A 21,328-nucleotide genomic window follows, 5' to 3' on the forward strand; every position below is an offset into this window, starting at 1 on the left:
GCCAGCCGGATGACGGTGGAGCCAGCAGGGCGGCGCCACTCGCCCAAAATGACTTCGCGATTTACGACTATTGTAATATTTGTCATTTTCACATTTATTACTACATCAACGAAAATAGCCCACAAGGAATCCCAAATTAATTAACAATGAAAATAGGCTTACTTAGAAGTACAATTTTATTGTAATGACAACTCTGCTACAACTAAACAGAATTGCCTTTTGACCTTGTTATTTTTTTTAAATTATTTTTGTAATGTTGTAATGTAATTATAATTACTTACCAGCTGTCATTGTTGACAATGAGGCTAAACGTCATGTACTTGTTTGCAACATCCTCAAATGCAACTTCACTCCAGTTAACTTGAATTAAGATTCACAATTGTGGCAGATAACTGAGTAATGACATACAGGAGAATATAATAATACAGTGAGAACAGTCACTTTCCTGTGGCAAATGTCTTGACTCCAGGAGGCTCAAATTCAAGCAAAGAAAGGGACCACTCACAAGTATAAATAACATGTGTATTACAAGTGTGTACATTCTGAGTCAGATGTTCAAATGCTGCTCATGTGATAGGCATATTTGAGATTTCAGGAGACTGAATGTGCGTCTAGTTATTTAACATCTTAAGACGCAAGATTTAGATGTGTTTTTATTTTTGTTATGTTTCAATATTTTGTTTTATTTATTATCTTTTTTTTCACCATTAATTCCATTCAAAGTTAGGTGAGATGAGTTGCAATGTTATAGTATATACTGTATGTGCACTGCTTGCATTCTGAAGAACTGGTAGTTTTAACCTATCTATTGTTTACATTCTTGCCCTCTTTTTCCAATCTCCAATGGGCGTAATGTTGTTTTATCTTGACAAGCTAGTATCTATAAATGTGTCTAATAGGTAAATGTCATAAAAAGCTATAATGGTACTAAGAGGGAAAAATGTGGGCGGGGAAGTCTTACTATTAATATTATTCGCAGTAAAACATTCTCACACATCCAGGAGGGTCAATCTTTCACACTACACTCATCGTTCTACATGACTGCATCTTTGCGGTTTTCCCGCCGGCACCAGGGTTCATTTGTCACCACCACAGTCTTCGTTAATCCACCCATTCCTTCCTCAGGAAATCAGCTACTCTTCTTCCAGAATAGCTTCATATTTTTGTTAGAGCAACACAAGTAATTAATGTTCATTCGGTTTATTGTCAATAAAGTCATCCAAGTTGAGGGTGGAGAAAGGTTCTGCTTAGCAAATACAAAATGTTTCCAGTGTAAATATATTTTCAAGTATGCTTTCAATTGTCAAACTTTTTTGTAAAAAAACAAAACAAAAACATTTATTCTAATTTCCGTCCTTTGATTGTGGTCGCTTGTATATATCTGAGTGAACAACTCAGATATATACAACTCCATTTATAAACTATGATAAATCATCAGTAAATGCAGAAGCAGTTTTGGTAAATAAAAGTCCTGTTCCTGGGACATTGGAATTTAATCAGCAATGTTTTTTTTATTAGGAAGAGGATGAACTCACTTACGTCAGCAGTGTGCTTCGCAATTCCAGCTGAGGTGATGACGAATCCCAAAAAGGAGGAAAAGAAGGGAGAGGTCTGATGAGTATCCAAGTACAACATGGACGAGAGCCACAGTCTTGAGGCACTGAACACGCATGCATGTGATCTGAACTGAATTGAACTTTCGGATGAATTTATAGAGAGCTGCTCAAAAGTTCAACAGCGACTCACAACAATCCATGTAGTTAACACACTCCACCTGTTTTGCATTTCAAAAACAGTTGAGTGGTGGCGCTCATTGTTCTACAGATGTGAATCTGGATTTCATCGATATCTTACATCTCTGTGACGTCAGCTCAGACTTTGGCCGTATAGAATTCAATTCTTATTTTAATATTATTCAGTTCATTTATTACATTTCTTCATCTTCGACTCACTTCTTCTTCATTTCACCTGCTTGTGTTGTCCCTCCATCAGAAAGCCGACGTCAGAGTTTTCAGGTGTTGAGAGCAAGTACGAAGTGAGTCTTCTCTTCCGGTATGAGTGGGCGACAGTTAATCTAACCACTGTTGGGAAGCTGTGAAACTGGACTCTAAAAGTTATTATGTCTGCTCTCAAAATAGAGTCAACCGCCAGCGTGTGCTTGCTACGACTGTATCCACCTCCGCCTGCACATTTTTCCTTGTTGTTTCTCGCTTGTTATGCAAATCTAGACCACTAATTACATTTTTTTTTTGCAGTTGTGTAACATGCCAAACAAGTTCACACTCCATTTTATTTAACAATGAGAGAATGGCAGTGGCAAAAGCCTCTTCACAGTAAAATAAAATATGATTCCAGATTAACGCAGCAAAGCTGTGTAGACCTGAAAATTTCCACATTTAAGTACAATAGCCTGACTGTTGAGCGCAGTGGAGAAGAGTCAGAGATGATAGTGAGGTTGTCAGTGGGACAATATCACAAATGAATCCATCAGAGGAGCAGCTGAAGGAGGGAGGCTTGACAGTTTGGAAGAGACAGTGTTGGATGAAGAATGTTGGGCTGGTGGTTCTTGGTTGAAGGAGGAGATAATCAGTGGGGTTCATTGATGTGATGAATGATTGTTCTTCACATATGGGACAGTGTTTCAGGAACAGGTGGCTTTATTTTCATCCTTTCGCACCATCAACTTTGGGTTTCTACTGTCAAGTCAGGCATGAGAGATGGTGTTGAAATCTTATATATAACGTTAAGCCTGGAATTATTCTTACTTCCAGCTAATTTTGACTTAAAGTTACTTTTCTTCAGCAAACATTTTTTTTTTCTTGATTGTAAATGACATCAGTATCTCCCAGGAAATAATGTGAAGATGTATACGCGGCATCATTGTGGGAAAAAAATCAGTGTTTACATTTACATTTGGACAAATAGTGGCATGTCTAAAATTAGTCATACCTCAAAGGACGTGCCACAATCTGTGGGACAATCTAAAATTCTAAGACAGTCCAATAGTCCAAGCTGTTCCAAAGCATTCCAATTCTCTTGATTCATTGGGAATCGAAGTTTTAATCCATTCAACAGGTGAAACAATATCAAATATTGTCAAATATTGTGGTGGGAACTAATACTTTGGCGGTGTTTTTCAGCCAACGGACCATGGAACCTAGTGGTTTGGCCTTTCCCCCCCTCTTTTCCAATTACGTTACAAAAACCTGTAAAAGCGTGCGCTGCTTGAACAGCTACGCAGAGCGGAGTTTTTCGGGGGCGGGGCTCTGAAGGATTACAGGAAACACGAGAACCAGGAAGTAAGTTTTTCTGCTAGATTTGTTTATCGCTAAGTTGAACTCAAAAGCGGTGCGTTTATCATAAAAACAGGACCTCAACTGACTTTTAAAGAAAACTACCCATCTAGTTAAAGGTAAGAACGGCCGACACAGTTTCATTTTTGTTTTGCGACGTTACCCTTTCTAGTGTCCTATCAATGCATCGTTATTACAATCAAAGTGACTATTATTATTATATGACACTTTTGAATCTTCCCTCTTCTCTCAGGCTGACACAATTAATAGAGAAAATCCAACTATAAAACAGTAATACTGCTGTGATACCATGTTTATATGTACATGCAAACCATTATCACTATACTATCACTACTAAAAGCCGATCGCAAACTGATCCATTGTTATTGTGTTTATCATTTCTTATTTATTAATACATAACTAAGTGACAGTTTTTGATTTTTTTGGGGGGGGAACTGGACATTGAGTACATTCGAGGCTGTGCAGTAAATTGTTGTTACTGTTTCATACAGTATTTTGCAGTTAGTTTGAGTAGGTTACCCACAAAGTCGCTCATTCGTTGACTTAACCAAATATAGCAATGGAATAATACGCCATGGTTTGTGCTGAAGATGAGCTGCATTGATAAAAGCATATATGTCTAAGTCTGTCTGTTGCATGGGTTACAGATTAACCACGCTGCTACTCCTTGAATTATTCATTTGCATCGCAGAAAAGTTTGGATGCACTGTCAAGTGCATTGTGAACCAGTGTTAACCAGTGTCTTTGTGTTTGAAGGTGCAGCACTGCAGCCGAAGTTATGAATCGGGTCCCACTGCAGCAGCCTCAAAGCTGCGGCTCCTGGGAACTGAAGGAAAGACTCGGCAATGGAGGTTTTGGAAATGTCACAAAATGGCAAAATAAGGTATTGGAGCTAACACTATGTATGTGCAACATATACACTATATCTTTAACCGAAACATAACCCACAAGAAGGCAGCATATAAGATTGGCCAAAGGTGGGATTAATGTGGGATTCTTACTGCAAAATTATCATCATTGATTTGTTACACTGTTCTGCAACTGCTGATGCACTTTTATACGTTGCTTTGCAGTAAACGGCCTGCTACATGGCCTGTGATGTAATGTAGACAAACACTGAACGACATGAGGTATTCATAGAGCTCCTCCATTTTTAAGGATGTCAATGGAAGGATACTGTAGCGCTCTCGTATGAACAAATTACTGTGTAGTACAGTGGCTGAAGTGGCTGAGGAAAGGGATGTTTCAGAATCACCGATAACATGGTTGCACCTGCAGTCAAACAGACATATATATACTCAGTCAAAGGCTTATCCAATGTGAGCTTGCGTCTTAATGTAGATGTTAGCATAAGAGAAAGCGTTAGATAATTTACACGAGGCATGTGCTTTAATCAGTGTCTAAATTATTATATTATTATTTGATTATTTGAACAGTTTGCTGGTTCAATACCTGAACCTATTAGGTCGCCTGTTTCATGACCTTGGGACTTTGTTTTTAAAATGTTCATGAACTAGCCACAGTTAGGGACACATCTTGTAATGATCCAACAACATTACAGCCATTTCAGTGAGAAAAAGAAAGAAGGAACGCTCGCACATACAAAGACACAAGACTCGTGCAACAACAACTCCTGCATTAAAACAGGAGAGGATAGCACATTCTGTTCAGTTTTGAGAATGAATCCAGTGTACATGCAATTGTACAATAAAGTGTACAACTTCGTATGACCTGGAAGTCTGACATACTCTATATTACTTAATTATTATTGATAACTACATTGTGAATAGTAATTGTCCTCAAACAAGATTATCCTGCTTTGCATACTCCTTCTGAATAATTCCTATCTCAAATTGCAACAGGCAAAACTCAATAAAAACTGTCGTTTTAAGAGGTTAAATTGGGCCACCTAATAGGACATGTAAGCCACATTGACTTATTTCTGGATAAAACAATGTCCGGTTTGTATTATTAGAAAAAAAAAATCTAGTTCTTGTTGGCATGAGATACCCATCTCCATCTATTCTTCTAAGAGAGCATCATTTCTTGAAATTGCACCTTTAGGGAGGCAGTTCCGCACAGTAGTTTCGAACATAATGATGTCATGTGTCGTCATGGTATGAGAGGGATGGAGATTTTCAAGGAGAATTATGGGAACACATAACACACCACAGCTTTGTGGTCCTTCCTCTTCCTCTGCTGATGAGTGTACTGAGGAAAGGATAGATGAGTCATGTACCAGAACAACTAGGGGATGAAAAGACAAGTGCACCCCAGAGTGGCAATGCAATTTCCCCCCAGCTGTGTGTGGAAGGAAGTCCTCAAAAAGGCGTTTGGAGTTTGGAGGAGTTCATGGAGATAGAAACAAAAATTGCACACGAAATTGATTATAAAATTGAGAGCTTTATGTACAGGCAAAAACAGAAAATTGCGTTTTTCAAAAAGCTATGCAGATTATTGATTACTTCTGGGCAAAGGCATTTAACATCTTCAACAGAGAGGGTGTCACTGCCTTCCCTCCATAACCCCTAAGGTGTTTCCTGGGAGCACAGTTGTATTCCTTCAACAAATGCTCTGGTGACAAGTGTGTAACAGGGTTGAGCTTTTAATGTCACTCAATCATTCCATCCTTTGGTCATGAAAGCATTAGCATTCAGTGATAGCAGAGCCACACCTGGCGTTGCTCAGTAGTGGGAACTCTCTATGGAGTTATGAGTGGTGACTTCCGGGAAGGAAGTTTAATCACTTTCCTGTATTAATTAATATATCATAGGATATAATTAGGTCTAGTTATGGGAAATGTGAAGGAGTGGCACTCTTTGGAGGAAGAATATCCTAGATAGCTGCACATGTAGCCTTCAATGTCTAATTCTGCTGTGACTGGTAATAAAATATGCACAAGTAACATTTTCCTCATGTATGTAGTAAAAACAGATATGATAATAGAAATGTGTGCTTAGTGATAACCGTATGACAATATATAAAATAAAAACATAGTTTTCTTATGAAGGTGCAAACATGAATTCAGTCTAAATAAAAATGAATCCTGACTTCTTGGTTGCACATTTCTACCAATGCACCAAAGCTTCACATGCTGACACCGAGGAGCATGGTGAATAGTGGTCACTGCTGCAGTGTCACGGCAAGAAGCAGGGTCAAGTCCTGTGTGGAATTCATATAATCTCCTTGTCCTTGCGTGGGTTTCCTCCCATACTCTGAGTTAAAGTTAATTGATGACTTTAAAATGTCTGCCGGAATGAGTACCTGTGCCAGTGGTTTCCTGACTACGTGTGTCCTTAGTTGGGGTGGTGATCTGTCCAGGCTTCCCCCCAACATCTTCCCCAGTAGCTGGGATCTTAAACCATTCAATTGGAGAGTTGTACAAAGCAGTGTGACTTCCTGTAACACTCAATCGCCTGAGCATAAGAGACCATGAAGTTAAAAGGCAGTCAATGAAGAGATTCCAGGAGTGATGTTATCTCCCAACTGCTTTTACACTACTGTACTTCTCTAAAATATTTTAACCATTCCTAACTAAAACAAAAAATAAAATCTCTGAGCAATAAGCCACAAAAGCAGAAATGAAGTCATATTGCAGCATCTCAAAAATACCGTTGGACTAACAGATACCGAGTCAGAAAAAGTGGAAAAAAGCACTTTCATTTCCTAAAAATGCATATTTCTGGCACTGCTCTAGTTTGTTTTTGACAGATTGTTCCATTTCGTGACATGGTAAGTCATGTCTAAACCAGGAAAAATCCATTTCATTTATGTTATTTGGAATGGAATAAAAGCACAGCTTCTCCACCAAGCACTCAACTAGGCTGCTTTTAATGCACATCACTACATCACCTCTTAAAACCTGATTCTACTGTAGTTCCAAATCATTCCATGTTTGTGTGGTTTTCAGGACACAGAGGAGGAGATTGCAATAAAGCAGTGTCGGCAAGAGCTGAGCAGCAGAAACAAGGAGCGATGGTGTCTGGAGATCCAGATCATGAAACGGTCAGTATTGTGTATGAGACAGCCAAAACCCACTGTCACTTGACAGCTACGTCCAGGAGATTGTTGTGATATTCTTGTTTTAATACCCTCCTTATATGAAGAGTACTGAGGCGAAGCGAAGACGTTCAAATAAATTCATGATTATTTCAAATCTGTTAATTGTCATGGTGGAGGGTTGATGGGAAACAATCAGCAAGTCACCCGTGTCCACCGCTGATCTAGAGCATCCACCCTGGCCACATGTATCCTCCTCCTGTCTTCATTAACCAAATCCATGACCTCATTGGTTGTTTTCCTGTTTTATCTGGTATCTCCATCTCAATCCTTCTTCGTCCAACACTTCGTCCCTCTAAACCATGGTATGTCAGTGACCACTGCTCGCCTATGAAGGATTGTGTTTCACTCTGGCTGCTTCTCTGATACCAAAGATCACTCCTGTCAATTGTCCCCAACTGCACCTTCCTGCGTTCCCTTCTTATCACTCATGATTTTTGACTCTGGATTTTTATCTGGAGATGAAGATAGTCATCTGCTAGATCAGACATAAGCAAATTGCAACTTATGATTGTAGCTGTTGATCTCAATATTATCTGCCTTTTTACCTGCAAACACATTTTTTTGTCTACAAGCTTCATGCTTTTCCCCCCCAAAAAAGTTGACTTAATAATTACATTTTCTTAAGTAATTTAAATACATATATGCACCGTTTCTGCTTTTTCTCAGCTCTTCTATTTTCAGCTCTATATGGTCAGAGCTGTGAAATGTTTGGGTCGCGCCGAATGTCACGACAAACCAAGTGCTTATGGTTTTGACGTTTGACTTTTAAGCTGTCATCTGTTTTCCTCCAACTTAAAAACTTAAATTGGTACCCTGACCTTGTAAAAATCACACCAAGGGATTAAATAATTATACCAGCTTGGAGGTTCGGGCTATTTATGAATGCTTGTGGGGGTTTGAGCCTCCACCTCTGGTGTGTTTCATTTCCTCCATCTGCCTTGACAACAAACAGTTCAAGTATCGGGTCATGGAAGTCAGCCGGGTTGGTTCGCCTGCCAACTGTCTGTTACGTGTATGACTGTTATTTGGTAATTTTCTGGAGCAAACTGGGATATTTTTATTTTCTTGTCCCAGTTTAACATCTGTTTTGTTTTCAGACAGACATGGTCACAGCCACAACCGTCCTACGCACCCACGCTTAAATTGTTGGTAAACCACAGGGCAGGGGATCCGATCCAATGGGCCATTAAGATATTAAAGCCGCTTAACACGCATGTACATGCACATAAACAGAGAAATACTGCACTTTCACAGTCTTTGGAGTTCTTGTGACACGTTTTACAACACTTGTTGAACTGCATTCTTTTTATTTGGCTGGTTATTCTCTTTTGGTTTGTACAAACTGTGGCGGGAAGAATAACAGCACAAAGATGAATTTTATACTTCAGTGGGATTTGTGTTTTTAAGCTATGTGCACTGGTATTTTGGGTTCTTGATGAATTCTTTATTGTGTAAACATGGGAGTATTAATCAGAGATTAATCACAGTTGCTGCACATCCATGATACTTTAGTTCCCTAATGTCTCTCTGTGAGTATGTTGAAGATGATCCCTATATCGTGCCAATACAGAACTTCCGTAAGACTAAATAAAAGTTATCAAATCTTGAACTGACTTCCAAAATGAGGAATAGGGTGTTATGACTTTGTCAGACACGCAGTGTCTCGCCACAGCTGCTTTCGTCCCTATTTTAGGATGTCAAACATGCTGTCTATATTCAAGTCTGTCTCTGTGTCATCACTTTTGACTCATCTTCTTTTTCCCTCTCCATGAATAAGTGGATGATCGAGAAAATGTGCAGTCAAATATTTTGCCTTTCTTGAAACAATCTCTAAGATCATATAAAAGTTTAAACCAAAGAAAGATTGATGAATTATTTCTGTACCTGTTCTTGTGATTTACGTTTTAAACATCAGTCTTGGTAGCTGAAGACTAGCTGCTTAAAAGAGCCTTCTTACTGAGGCATGAACTTACCTCCCAAAGAAACCTCCTCCATCATTTCTCCAGCAATACATTGCTGTTTCCAGGAATATATTGAGAGACATCTTGTTGGACATACAGACACACCTTAACCTCTCACCTCTCTGGTTGCCGTCCAGCCAGAACCACTTCAAATGTCTTATGTGGAAAAGTTGAGAACATCCCAGATGACCTATCTCTAAAGGAGAGTCCATCAAGCCAATATAGTAAAAACTAAATTATGTGAATTCTACTCTGAAAAAAATGTTAAATAATTTATTTAATTTAAAATTAAGAATATATGGTGAGAAAGCTCTTGAAATGTAAGATGTGTTGTTGTAAACCACCCAAGAATATTCTTCTTGTACAATCACCTCTCTCCTGCTGTTGTACATGCACAACACGTACCAAAGTCACGTGTGATGACATATTGTTATGGTTCACAGTGCGAGTTTGTTATCATTTTCTGGCAGAAGAATAATTAGAAACACATTTTGTTTCAGGAAGAGTTATAATTCAAAGAGGAAGCAGAAGAGATCACAGAGTAAATAAACAGAATACAAAAAACTGGAGGAAGCGAGAGTGAATACATATCCATTGTGGATTTCAAATAAATGTTTTTAAGACTAAGAGAGACATATCAGCTATGTCTGACCACTGAATACACAAAGGATGAAGGCCAGACAGATGATATAATTACAGACAGTGGCTTGAATGTGTCCAATTATTTTACTTGGACATTTATCGTTTTTATTTTCCTTTAACACTGTCCCCATAACAGTTTTTCTGCAGCCTAGAATGCCTCTGACTAGCAAATACGTTGTTGAATACTCTCGTTAATTTTTTTCTTACTCAGGTTGAATCATGTCAATGTGGTCGCGGCCCGGGAGGTTCCAGAGGGGATGCAGAAGCTTGTGGCCACCAATGACCTTCCACTTCTGGCCATGGAATACTGCCAGGGAGGAGACCTGAGGAAGGTCTGTGAGCACATCTGGCTCCACACAGGATCAGAGAGATTTTGTCAAGGTTGACTCATCATACATGTTGGGTTTGACAAGACACTCTTTGGTCTTGATACTGTATTGCTGGAAAAATTGTGTAAACCTTTTTGTCTATTTAAGTTCATGCTCAGTGAAGGTGAGAAATAGTCATTCAACTTTCAAATCTGAATTGTTGATGTATTTAACACATCTTATAAATGCTAGATTTGGGAAACAGAATTAAAAAGTGTGTTTGTTCTTGGAAGAGTTCATTTCAAGCAATGTTCCCTGTTAGCTACACACCTTAACGTCCCTTTACTGTTTTAGAATGATGCAAAAAAAAATGAATGCTTGCTCACTTTTCTCGAGCACTCACTGTAGGCTCAACTGTAGATTTTTGTTGGCAACTTCACCAGTATATGACCATATGACTGCTTTGTTTAGGATGTTGTTTCTAGTGCAGCCCAGTGTGAAAAGGCAGGAATGCTTGTCCATCCCATGCCGGTTTATCTAACGAAACAAGTCACTGATGTTTCGTCATGCAGAAGTTATGGACTTGACTGCTGCTTGACCATCACACCCCTTTGCACCAGTCAGTCCATCACAACTCCTGATAGAACGACATGTGACCAATGACATATTTTACCCATTCTCTGATGGTACGAGCTGCGAGCCACAGATCACTCTTGTCCCTCCCTCTGTCTCTTTCCGCGAGTTGGTATAATCACATGCAGCTTCATGAGGAGGTCCTGAGGGTAGGTAACAGTGACTTTAGGCATACAGTACAGTATGTTGGAATTTTTCTTCAGAAAAAAAAAGTTGCTGTACCTACAATGGCTTGAGGAGCATGGATGGATAGCTGTTTACTTAAAACTAATCATTAATTCTCCCCGTGACAGCACCTTGCATTGACTTTACACATGCTTTGATTGAGAGAGTGCACAAATTGTCAGGGTCCATTGTTAGACGGAACCCGAGTACATGTGGTGGTCTGCAACAGAGTACAGACAGATGGAACAAAAGAGAGTAAAGGTTAGCGATTAATCATTCCATGAAGGAAGCACCATTGGTGTCACAGAATCGAGTGTGAAACGCGTAGAGAACTGAGGAGCTTGTATGGAACCAGAGAACAAACGAGAATAAGACAGCAGAAAGAAACACACGCAGTAAAGCACAGGCTAATGGAGTACTAGTCCAGAAACACAAAAATACACAGACACTCAATCACGGTAAAATACACAGTCCAGTAAAATACGTTAAAGATATTTGACTACAAACATGGTGGTCAAAGCTAATGCACCGGGGAAATGGCTGAGATAACCAGGCAGAATAAAGGGACAGAGACCGTACATAGCTGAACAGCATAACGGACAATTTAACTGTAAGCAGACACAAAGAGAAAACAGACTGGGAATTATCAGGAAAGGGCCACGTTACAAGCTTGGACATACAAAAGCGGATCAAAACATGTATATTTACAAACATTGGTTCCATGGTATAAACAGTATGATGCTCAAGTTGCAGCAAGTAAAGCACTTACATGGTTGTGCAAGAAGTTCTTGAGACCCGACGGCTCAAAGAAGCAATGTAGGTTATTTAATGAATACCATTCTTTAAAAAGAATCACAATTGGTCAAGTCCATGTCAGGTTGACCAATGAGTTTTTCATCTCTTTTTCATAACTTCTTAAATTGAAACATTCCTCAAATAATAGTTCTAGAATTGTTATATAAGTGTGTGACTCTTGTTTGAGTTAAAGGTTCATGGCCTCTAATATATGTCAAGTCTCTCAAACACAAACCCTCTCTAATGGATGGAAAAATTGTCTCCACTGATGGGAAGAGGCTGACACATGTGAAATGGATATGTTGTTGTGATTACACACTTGCATGTCAGCACGCACGTTCTTTTCTCTGCGCAGTATCTGAACCTGTTGGAGAACTGCTGTGGTATCAGAGAGGGCTCGGTGCTGACACTTTTACGGGATATTTGTAAGTATACATCAGAATCTCCACCTCGTCTTTGTTTCAGCCCTTTCCTCCATAAATTGTGTGACTGAACAGGCCAGTGTGTCATCAGCGCGATCGGTTTCCTGTAGTATAGATGACCGGTCCAGTGTGACGAGTATCGTGATGTCACCTGTGAGTGATCCTCAACCGCACTGCTTAGTCACCGCGGCAACAGCGTTATGTCAGCAGTGGTACTCAAAAGCCTTCTTTCAGAAACAAAACTCCTCATGAGTCTCATCCACTTTGTTTTTCAAGTTCTAAATAAAACACAAATGGTTGGAACGCACACAGATACACTCATGCACACAAAACACACCTTTTTCCTGTTACCCAATGGACATTTCCTGATAATAGGTGAACCCCCTTAACTGTGTAATGACAAAAGCATGCGCACCCACGCCCACACAGACCCACACACAGACCAACACACACACCCGCCCATTTGCCTGAAGGTCAAGTGTCCGGCTGTGTTAAAGACTCACTGCCAGCAAACCCACTACTCACTCATTGACGCACTAGTTATGTGATCTAAACATTGACTTTACATGCAGGATGTATAAAGTCACAAACTGAAAAGCTGATGAGTTTAATGAACACGATGCTGTTAGTGGTCAACTAGACAACACAAAACAGATTTGTAAAGGTACAAGATTTGCAGGTTTTCTGTGTAATTCTGGCTTTAATGAACCATGAAAGCAAGCCTTACTTATGTGCACTTTGCTTTGTGTGACTCAAGGTCTCCCCTCTTAGGCCCATATGACCAATGGGTAATGAAGGTCCTGTCCTTTCTTCTTTTACACTTCTCTGCCTCACAACAGAATCTGTGACAGGCCTCTTCTAGTTAAAGTAGTCTATGGCACTGACTGTGGGCTGCAGAAGTGTTGATGCTTACTAAAGACAGCGCTAGTGCATACATTCATTCCTCCACTGCCTCCTTACTCTTACTGCAAATCACTCTATCATCAGCAAACAAGTGTAATTTATTTATACTATATTACAATGACAGGCATAGGTGGAAAATATTCCAAAACCAGATGAGCAATAAGTTATTGAACTCAATCAAGAGAGGGCAAGAAGACTACAGTAATGCGTACATACAGACATATGCAGTCAGTTAACCACTGCTTAGTCCTGTTCAGGTTTGCAGGGAGTGCTGGAGCCTATATCCCCGACCATTGGGCGAGAGGTGGGAATAAACCCTGGACAGGTCACACACACCTAGGGGCAATTTTACAGTGTGCCATTAACCTAGTGAGTCTTTGCGCTGTGGGAGGAAACCAGAGTACCCAAAGAAAACACACATGCACACAACATGTAAAAAACAATCAACAATATTATATAATTAGGACATCTCTGAAGATGCAATGCAACACCTGCATGCCCTCCCATACATTAAGAGAAAAGCAACACTCACTACTGGTGATCTACTTTCAGTCCCTGAGAGAACAGAAATTTATTTTTTTTAATTACTTGAAATTAAAATAAATAGAATACAGTAGTTACACTTCCTTTCCAGTAGGGGTCCGACATATTTTAATAGACAAGAAAAAATGACCCATCCATGTCACCAAAAGTAAGCGATCACCTTTTCAAGAGTCGCATCTTTATAATGTTTGGATAGGAAGTTGTGATGAGGGATTAGACGAGTGCCATCAAGCACCGAGTCTTAAAATGATGACTAGTTTTTAAGTTGGTTGTTTGCTGTGTTTCAACGTCTCCTCATCTCTCCCCTCATCCAGCATCAGCTGTCACTTACCTCCACAAAAACAGGATCATCCACCGAGATCTGAAGCCTGAAAACATTGTGCTGCAACAGGGGGAGAAACGCGTGAGTTTAACAATCTGGGAAACTTCTAGTGATGACAAAAACATGGACACCACAACAAAGAGGCTGCATTTGGAATTTTTGTCTGGATGTGGATTTGGTGGTTGAAGCGCATCGAAGGCGTTCCATATTTAATACGGAAAGTCTTCATCCATTTGAGCTTAATCTCATCTCCAAAGGCTTTTTTATGGTGTTATGTAAGAAATGATGACTGTCATCATCTTCGGTGTGGCAGGATATAGGATGATGAGGAAGGGTGTTCAACTGAAGCCAGACCTATAAAAAGAAATGTGTAGCAAACCGAGCGTTATATCAAGACATGTCGTAAACACTGTCTTTTTGTTTAATGACCTTGATCGTCTTCCACAGTTGATCCACAAAATAATAGACCTGGGCTACGCTAAAGAACTGGACCATTCCAGCCAGTGCGTTTCATTTGTGGGAACGCTGCAGTATTTGGTGAGTGATTTTGAGTGGGAAGGCAGTGACACTGTCAACAACTTGGTTTTACTGTACAATATTATATTGAGACCCAGGCATGCAGAGACCAGTCCAGGACTAATGAAGAGGGTTTATTTTTATTTAGATTTGTACTTATTATATTTCATATTGTGTACTGTAGCGATGTTTAAGCAGATCAGCTTTTCTCCAGATTTCATTTGGTTTGTTTCACTGTTGCTACATTCCAGGCCCCGGAGCTGATCGAGAGGGAGAAGTACACCATCGCTGTGGACTACTGGAGCTTTGGAACTTTGGTGTTTGAGTGCATCACAGGATTTCGTCCCTTTTTACCAAAATGGCCACCAGTTCTCTGGTAGACTTTTTTCACTTTCTGGTTTCTGTACATTTGAAAAAAAGAATTCACTTTTCACAGTCAATTCCTGAAAACCCCAAAATAGGTTACTTTTTTGCCGTGTAATAGGTATAAATGGAAAATTAAATCTACTCGTTATATATTGAAACTTTTTTCTTGTTTAGCAAAATGATTTACAACATACATACATACATACATACATACATATTACGTGAACGTTGCAGCAAAATTAGCAGCACCCGTTTAGGTTGACAGCTCAGACCTTAATAAATCAATCTGTGTTGAGCCAAAAAGATATTAAACACTTGTATAATATCATTATTTTGGCGTGAAGTGTTAATATCATTGACCCTTTGTGTGTTATTTTATGGTTACGTGACTTCTTTTACTCAAAGGAATCTCTAAATAAGCGTGACCTGCCAAGGCTAAGAATTGAAGGATATGTGTGCTGTGCCAACGTCAACGGCCCCTTGTGTCTTGTTATAATAAATGAACCTGCCGTGGGTTCAGTTATGGATGTGAAAACACAGGCTGTGGAATGCACACAAATAAAAGTGTCAAAGTTTCAGAAAACACAATATTTAAACTTCACAAGATGTTGAAAGTCACAAAATTGCATTCTTTCCAGGCACAACAAAGTCCGTTGTAAGCAGGACAATGACATTGTGGTCTATGAGGACTTATCAGGGGTGGTCCGCTTTTCAGAGCATATTCCTCAGCCCAACAACCTCAACAGGTGAGTCAACGTGCCCCGACTGAAAGTATTGTCATCTGAATAGTTAGTCCCACTTGTGGTGCGTTTCTTGCTGCAGTCTGTTGCTGGAGAAGCTGGAGAAGTGGCTGCGGCTCATGCTTAAGTGGTCTCCGCAGGCCAGAGGGAAAGATCCGAACGCACCATCTAGCAGTTGCTTCGCTCAGTTGGATGTGATTTTACAAATGAAGGTGTGATTATACTCTGACATTCAACTTAACAGCCAGGAACTTTAATTCTCTGATGCTGTCTCTCTTTGTTGTCCACTCTCAGCTGGTCCACGTTCTGAACATGATGTCTGCTAAAATCCTGACCTACTCCATCTCGGACACAGAAACAGTGGCTGACCTGCAGCTGAGAATTGAGAAAGACACCAACATACCGACAGCCCATCAGGAGCTCCTGCTGGAGGCTGGACTTGCTTTGGAGCCACAAGGACTGGCCTCGCAGTCTGCCGTTGACTACAAAGTAATACACTCTTTATACCAGTGTGAGGGACATGATTTGAAGTATCTTAAATGTATGGCTCATGAATATATATGGAAACTAAAGAATCCATGCGATTGTTGATTGATATTGTTGATATTAACACGTGCTATCTAAAAAGGAGGCTCACTAATATGAGGGTGCATCACTGTGGAATAAGACAATCTAATCTAATGTAATCTAATCTAATCTAATCTAATCTAATCTAATCTAATCACTTGCTGAAGACTCTTAATGTCTTAATGTCAAGGTGGAGAGACAGCATGTGACCTCCTTAAGAGGAGCCTCGCTGAGCTAGATGAGCATGGTCAGATGCAAACAGGTTGACCCCTCTGCTCTTACACAGTAGAAACATGACGATTAAGTCCCAAAAAGCAACAATTGCACTGTTATATTTTAACTGCAATAAAAAGGTGATTGATCAATCTGTGTCTTCAGGAGATCGACGGTCGGAGGACCGACTTTCCTCTCATCTTCCTGTTTGATCGCTCCTCCTGCACGTACGAGCCGCAATTTGCTCCCCGCACGCTGCCAGAAAACATTCTCTTTGTTCGTAAGTGGAATTGGTCTTTATGAGAATGCTGTGGAGTTTGTGTCCTGCATGACTTTGTAATATGCTCATGTTTTCATGGTTTTGTAGTTTTTTCTATGCTGGCGGGCTTGTGCAGTTGCTCATAAAGAGCGTATTTCATCACCATCTGGCTCATGACTATGGGTTCTCATCAATTTAGTCAGACCTAGTGTGCAATTGCAGTCTAAGGAGTCACAGAGACACCTCTGGAACTATGCCTAAATATTGCCCACAACGTTGGTTCAGCTGAATTAAACAAGTGTAACAGTATTTCTTAGTGAGTCAAATTCAGCACAGTGTTGCACTAAACAAGAACGGCGAACGAGCCTTTGTGAAGTCACTGGTGGTGGATCCTGTCGACACATTCATTAGAATGCATGTCTAAAAAGCTCTTCAGCTTCAGTATCAGAGGAGAGATGTCGAACACTTGGGTCATGGTTGCTCTTACTACTAGTGCCAATGGGCAAGTAAATTTGTTCTTCATAAGATGAAGAGCGTCATTAGAAATTGCTGAAGCAACTTAAAAGGATAGAGATTCAAGTGACAACTATTAATGTCGTCTGTACCATGCTGTGATCATTTTGCAAAGGAGCAGGAATTTGGCCTGAAAGTTCGCCTCAAAACAGTCCTGAAAGTGAAGTGTGAAAGAGTCCCTTTGTTTACCCACACACATTAAATGTTTGGTACTGCTGACTCTTCCATGAGAGCGCTTAACTCAAAAATAGTTTTATTTTACTGCTCAGTGTTTTGTAGCCCTGTCCCTCTGTGATTCTTCAACTTCAGACCCTCATCCTCTCTCAAGCATGGTTTGAATAAATATGTCCTTTGTTGCCATGAACCTGCTCTTCCTCCTCAAAAACCGTTGAGAAATTGCTCAAAGCTTTGCTCATTTTGCCAAGATCTCTCACCATCAACATATTACATTTTGTGTCATACTGTGATTTGTCCGAGTCTACACGGTCCTAATATGATTTGGTGTCAACTTTCAGAGTAAGTTTCGCAGTGTCTATAACTCAACTATATATATAACAACTATAAGATACTATGAAAAGAGTGATGTTAATGTCTATTCAGCTAAGGCTCATGTAGACTCCGCCAGGGTTGATGCCATTGCCATTGAGGTGATGCCATTGGTCAGCATTCATTTCTGTCTCCCAACTCTCATCACGGCTACAGCTACATTGTATTGCCCGCTGATTTATTTGTTATATCTAGGCTTCCTTCTTTAATTTGAGGTTTGAGTTTAAATGTTGAAAAGTAACAAGCTGTCAAGCATGAGTTGTCTTGCAGCCTCTCTTGACTGCCTCCATTGTCTTGTTCTCACGAACAGAAAAAGACCCTCAGCAGATTCTGGCCTACAGCCCTCTCCGGAGAACATGCGGTCAGGCGTGGCACACCATCCGGTCAATAAAGGAGGACTGGCAGCGGCTGCAGCAGGGTCAAAAGGCTGCCATGTAGGAAGGACACACACAATCACGCTATTCACTGTTGTCTAGAGGTAACACACTGGTGGCTCTCTCTGTGTTAGCATGAGCCTCCTGAGGCACAACTCCTCACTGTCCAAACAGAAGAACGAGATGATGTCCATGTACCAGAGACTCACGGCCAAGTTGGACTTCTTCATCACCAGTCTGCACATTGACATGGACAAGTACCAGGAGCAGACAGCCACTGGGATTGGTACGATGTTATGAGTCGTACTGATACTGAAAAGTTGGACTTGCAGCCTGTATATAGGATATTTGGTGATATCTAATGTTTGCTTTTGCTTTGTAATTTGGGTCTTCTCAGTGTGGTCAGTGGTTTGTGCCCACCGAAAACAAGTGTCTTCAACATGAAATTGAAGATAGTTCCTTTATTCTGTTGTGTTCATTGTGACTTTTTGTTTGTCTCCGTGGTGAAGCTTCAGAGAAACTGCTTGGTGTGTGGAGGGAAATGGAGCAGACGGCCACCAGCTGTGGACAGGCAAGTGTGTTTGTTTGTTTTATTCATTTTGTGAGTGATAAGATTGGCTCTTAAAGATAGCGTATGAAAGTACAGCGGTCAGATGGCTTCAAGGATTGTGGTTGTGATGTTTCACTACTCTCATCCTTCAACGTATTTGCCAAACAAGAGAGCCTCTCGACAGGTCTATCATGACTTCAGTCTCTGTGGATCCCTGCTGAAGTCACCTGACTCTTAGATGACCTCTGGTTTTGAGTCCACTCTCTCACACTCATGTCTGACTGTCCAGGCAAAAGTGAGCGAGCTGGAGGAAGAGATGATGCTCCTACAGCAAGACATTGTGGACGCACAGAGGCAGCCTTGGAGGAGCAGCGAGGCTCTGGAGACACTGTGAGTCCAGACTCTGGCTTTTAAACTGCTGCCCAGAACAGACTCTCAATCTGTCTCTCTTGTCCAGCGAGGGAAAGGCCATGGAAATGTTCCGCAAGCTTAGAGAGCAGGCCAGAGGTACTTCTTTGCTAGAGTCAAACTATATCTGCGCGAGAAAATCAACCAAACCTTTTTTTTCTGTCACAGAGCAGCGATGTCCGGGTGACAGTGAGGATATCGTGCGTCTGGTGGTTCAGGCCATGCAGTTCTATGAGAAGAAGCTGACAGACTTTTACACACACATCAGGTACCTGCACAAGACCTGCCGACTGGGACTGACTTGATGAACGTCATACACAACATGACTCAGAGTGACTTACACTTGTGGTGTGTGGCGCAGTAAGACAGCAGTGTGTCGTCAGCGCGTGATGGAGCTGCTGCCCAAGGTGGAAGGCGTCATCCAGAAGATGGTGGAGAGTGAGCAGGTGCTGATGAGCCTGCAGGAGAAACGACAGAGGGAGCTGTGGAACCTGCTGAAGGTGGCCTGTGTGAGTAGACACACACTCACACACCCATATGTACATGTTTGCACGCACACACACTCTTTCAGAGGTGCCTGAATTTTCTTTTTTGTGTGTGTGTGCATGTCACCTTTGCAGAGTAAAGTTCGGAGCCCAATCAGTGGAAGTCCTGATGGTATCAGAACTTCTTCCTCTGTACCACCGCTGATGGCACCCAGATACAGTTTGCAACAATTGTGAGTACAACTATGCCGTCAGTCTCTCCACATCATTGTGACTTATTGACCAAAATCTGTATGATATGTGGTAGGAGGAACTTTCATTTTTCAAACCTAATCTCAGCCCAGATCCTGAAGCGTACACAACACTGTACGCACAGTATGTGTCATTGTGGTGTATGTGTGTGTAGTGACGAGTCTTTAGTGGAGGAGAGCCGGATCTTCGAGAGCCGCCTCCAGAGTTTGCTGCAAAACACCATCCAGAAGTCAGAAGAGAGTCTGGAGGTAAGAGCACACTTTAGATGGGGGAGTATGTATGAACTATTGGTGCGCTGTTATTTGCTTATTTACCGGTAATAATCAGTAACTATTGGGTTGTTTAGACTAAAGTTTCAGTGACTCCTGGACGAAATGTTTACCTCTCTTTGTAGTCACCTGTCAAACACAAGTCGCACTTAATTGTTATATATAGATTGTGATTGTTACTGTGGTGCTGTGTGTCCGACAGTCTCAGATGCTGAGGGAGTGGACATGGCTGCAGGGCAACCAGAGTTTCTCCAGCGACCTCTCCTGAGCCCACTTGTGCTGCTCTATACTGCCATCGTGTGTACAAGAGGAGTAACTAAAGGAAAACGAAAGTCATGCCCAAGACATTGTCATCAAGTTCCACACGTCGGAGAAGAAAAATGTTACGTTGTAGTAGAAAGCTGCAGAACAAAGCGTTGGGAATTTAACCTGCAACCATCCGGTGACTTATTTTACTCTATCAATGAAAAGAGTGTTGCATTTGTCATTGTTTTTATGGCTGTTGTTTTAGGTAAGAATATGCTACCAACAGATAAATGATACCAAGCCTAATGCATGTCTACTAAAATATTGTTTTAGTTTTACTGGGGTTTAAAACAAACCTGTCCCATGACAGATGACATGGTCCGTTTTAGTTCTCAAATGTGGTATATGTAAATGATCTTACAGTTCCTGCAGAGTTTATATGACATATGTTTATTTTTGTAAGACAATCAAGTTGAATGTGACCATAATTAAAAGTAGAAATAATGATATAACTACTCTGGAGTGTTCATCTTGTTCTGCAGTAAAAGGATCTAGATGTTCACTTATCAACCGTGCTTTTTCTTTGACTTAATCCTTGTTTTGTCTTACACTGTCATCAATTATGGTTGAACTTGGATCTGGACAGTAAATGACTCCTGCCAAGGAGGTCATGTTTGGGAGGGCATTGGTTTGTCAGATTTGGAGGAAATGCGTGAAATGGGACAAGGAACAAACGGGATTGATCTGTCTGGATCTGTCTTGAACCAGGAATTTTTCAAAGGATTCTGACAGAAGTGTTATCTGCATCTGTTATCTTGATGCCATTTTTTTTCTTTACTTAAAAAATAAAATAAAAACCAAGATAAGAACTTTTCTCAAAAGGCAGAAGTGAAACAAGTGTTCCTCTTCTTTTTTTGGCTTTAGTGACTGACATGCCAACACAAGTTTCTCCTC

The 21,328-nt window shown here is 40.6% G+C and overlaps 1 protein-coding gene across 2 annotated transcripts; it reads left to right on the forward strand.

The window, feature by feature from the left end:
- Positions 1–3,264: 3,264 nt before the first annotated feature.
- ikbkb (inhibitor of nuclear factor kappa B kinase subunit beta) lies at positions 3,265–21,223 on the forward strand. 2 transcript variants are annotated; one of them, XM_053871497.1, is made up of 23 exons: positions 3,265–3,299; positions 3,370–3,412; positions 4,071–4,197; positions 7,225–7,319; positions 10,191–10,311; positions 12,236–12,305; positions 14,063–14,151; positions 14,518–14,607; positions 14,838–14,962; positions 15,591–15,698; positions 15,775–15,904; positions 15,987–16,181; positions 16,638–16,752; positions 18,101–18,224; positions 18,299–18,450; positions 18,674–18,735; positions 19,004–19,104; positions 19,172–19,221; positions 19,291–19,390; positions 19,484–19,631; positions 19,743–19,840; positions 20,014–20,107; positions 20,331–21,223. In XM_053871497.1, exons 3-23 carry the CDS (start codon positions 4,093–4,095, stop codon positions 20,394–20,396), a joined length of 2,238 nt encoding a protein of 745 aa, XP_053727472.1. In that variant the 5' UTR covers positions 3,265–3,299; positions 3,370–3,412; positions 4,071–4,092; the 3' UTR covers positions 20,397–21,223. The 2 variants fall into 2 exon arrangements, with proteins under 2 accessions (XP_053727472.1, XP_053727471.1); XM_053871496.1 differs by having other exon boundaries at positions 3,278–3,412; positions 20,331–21,222.
- Positions 21,224–21,328: the final 105 nt, after the last annotated feature.

The sequence above is a fragment of the Synchiropus splendidus genome, chromosome 7 (genome assembly GCF_027744825.2).
Source record: "Synchiropus splendidus isolate RoL2022-P1 chromosome 7, RoL_Sspl_1.0, whole genome shotgun sequence".
Classification (NCBI taxonomy): Eukaryota; Metazoa; Chordata; class Actinopteri; order Syngnathiformes; family Callionymidae; genus Synchiropus; species Synchiropus splendidus.

Excerpts from the sequence above, each read along its gene's own strand:
- ikbkb (XM_053871497.1), top strand. The coding sequence starts at position 4,093 with ATGAATCGGGTCCCACTGCAGCAGCCTCAAAGCTGCGGCTCCTGGGAA. Across the intron at positions 15,699-15,774 it reads CAGCCCAACAACCTCAACAG|TCTGTTGCTGGAGAAGCTGG; the intron begins GTGAGTCAACGT and ends TTCTTGCTGCAG. Across the intron at positions 18,736-19,003 it reads CGGCCACCAGCTGTGGACAG|GCAAAAGTGAGCGAGCTGGA; the intron begins GCAAGTGTGTTT and ends CTGACTGTCCAG.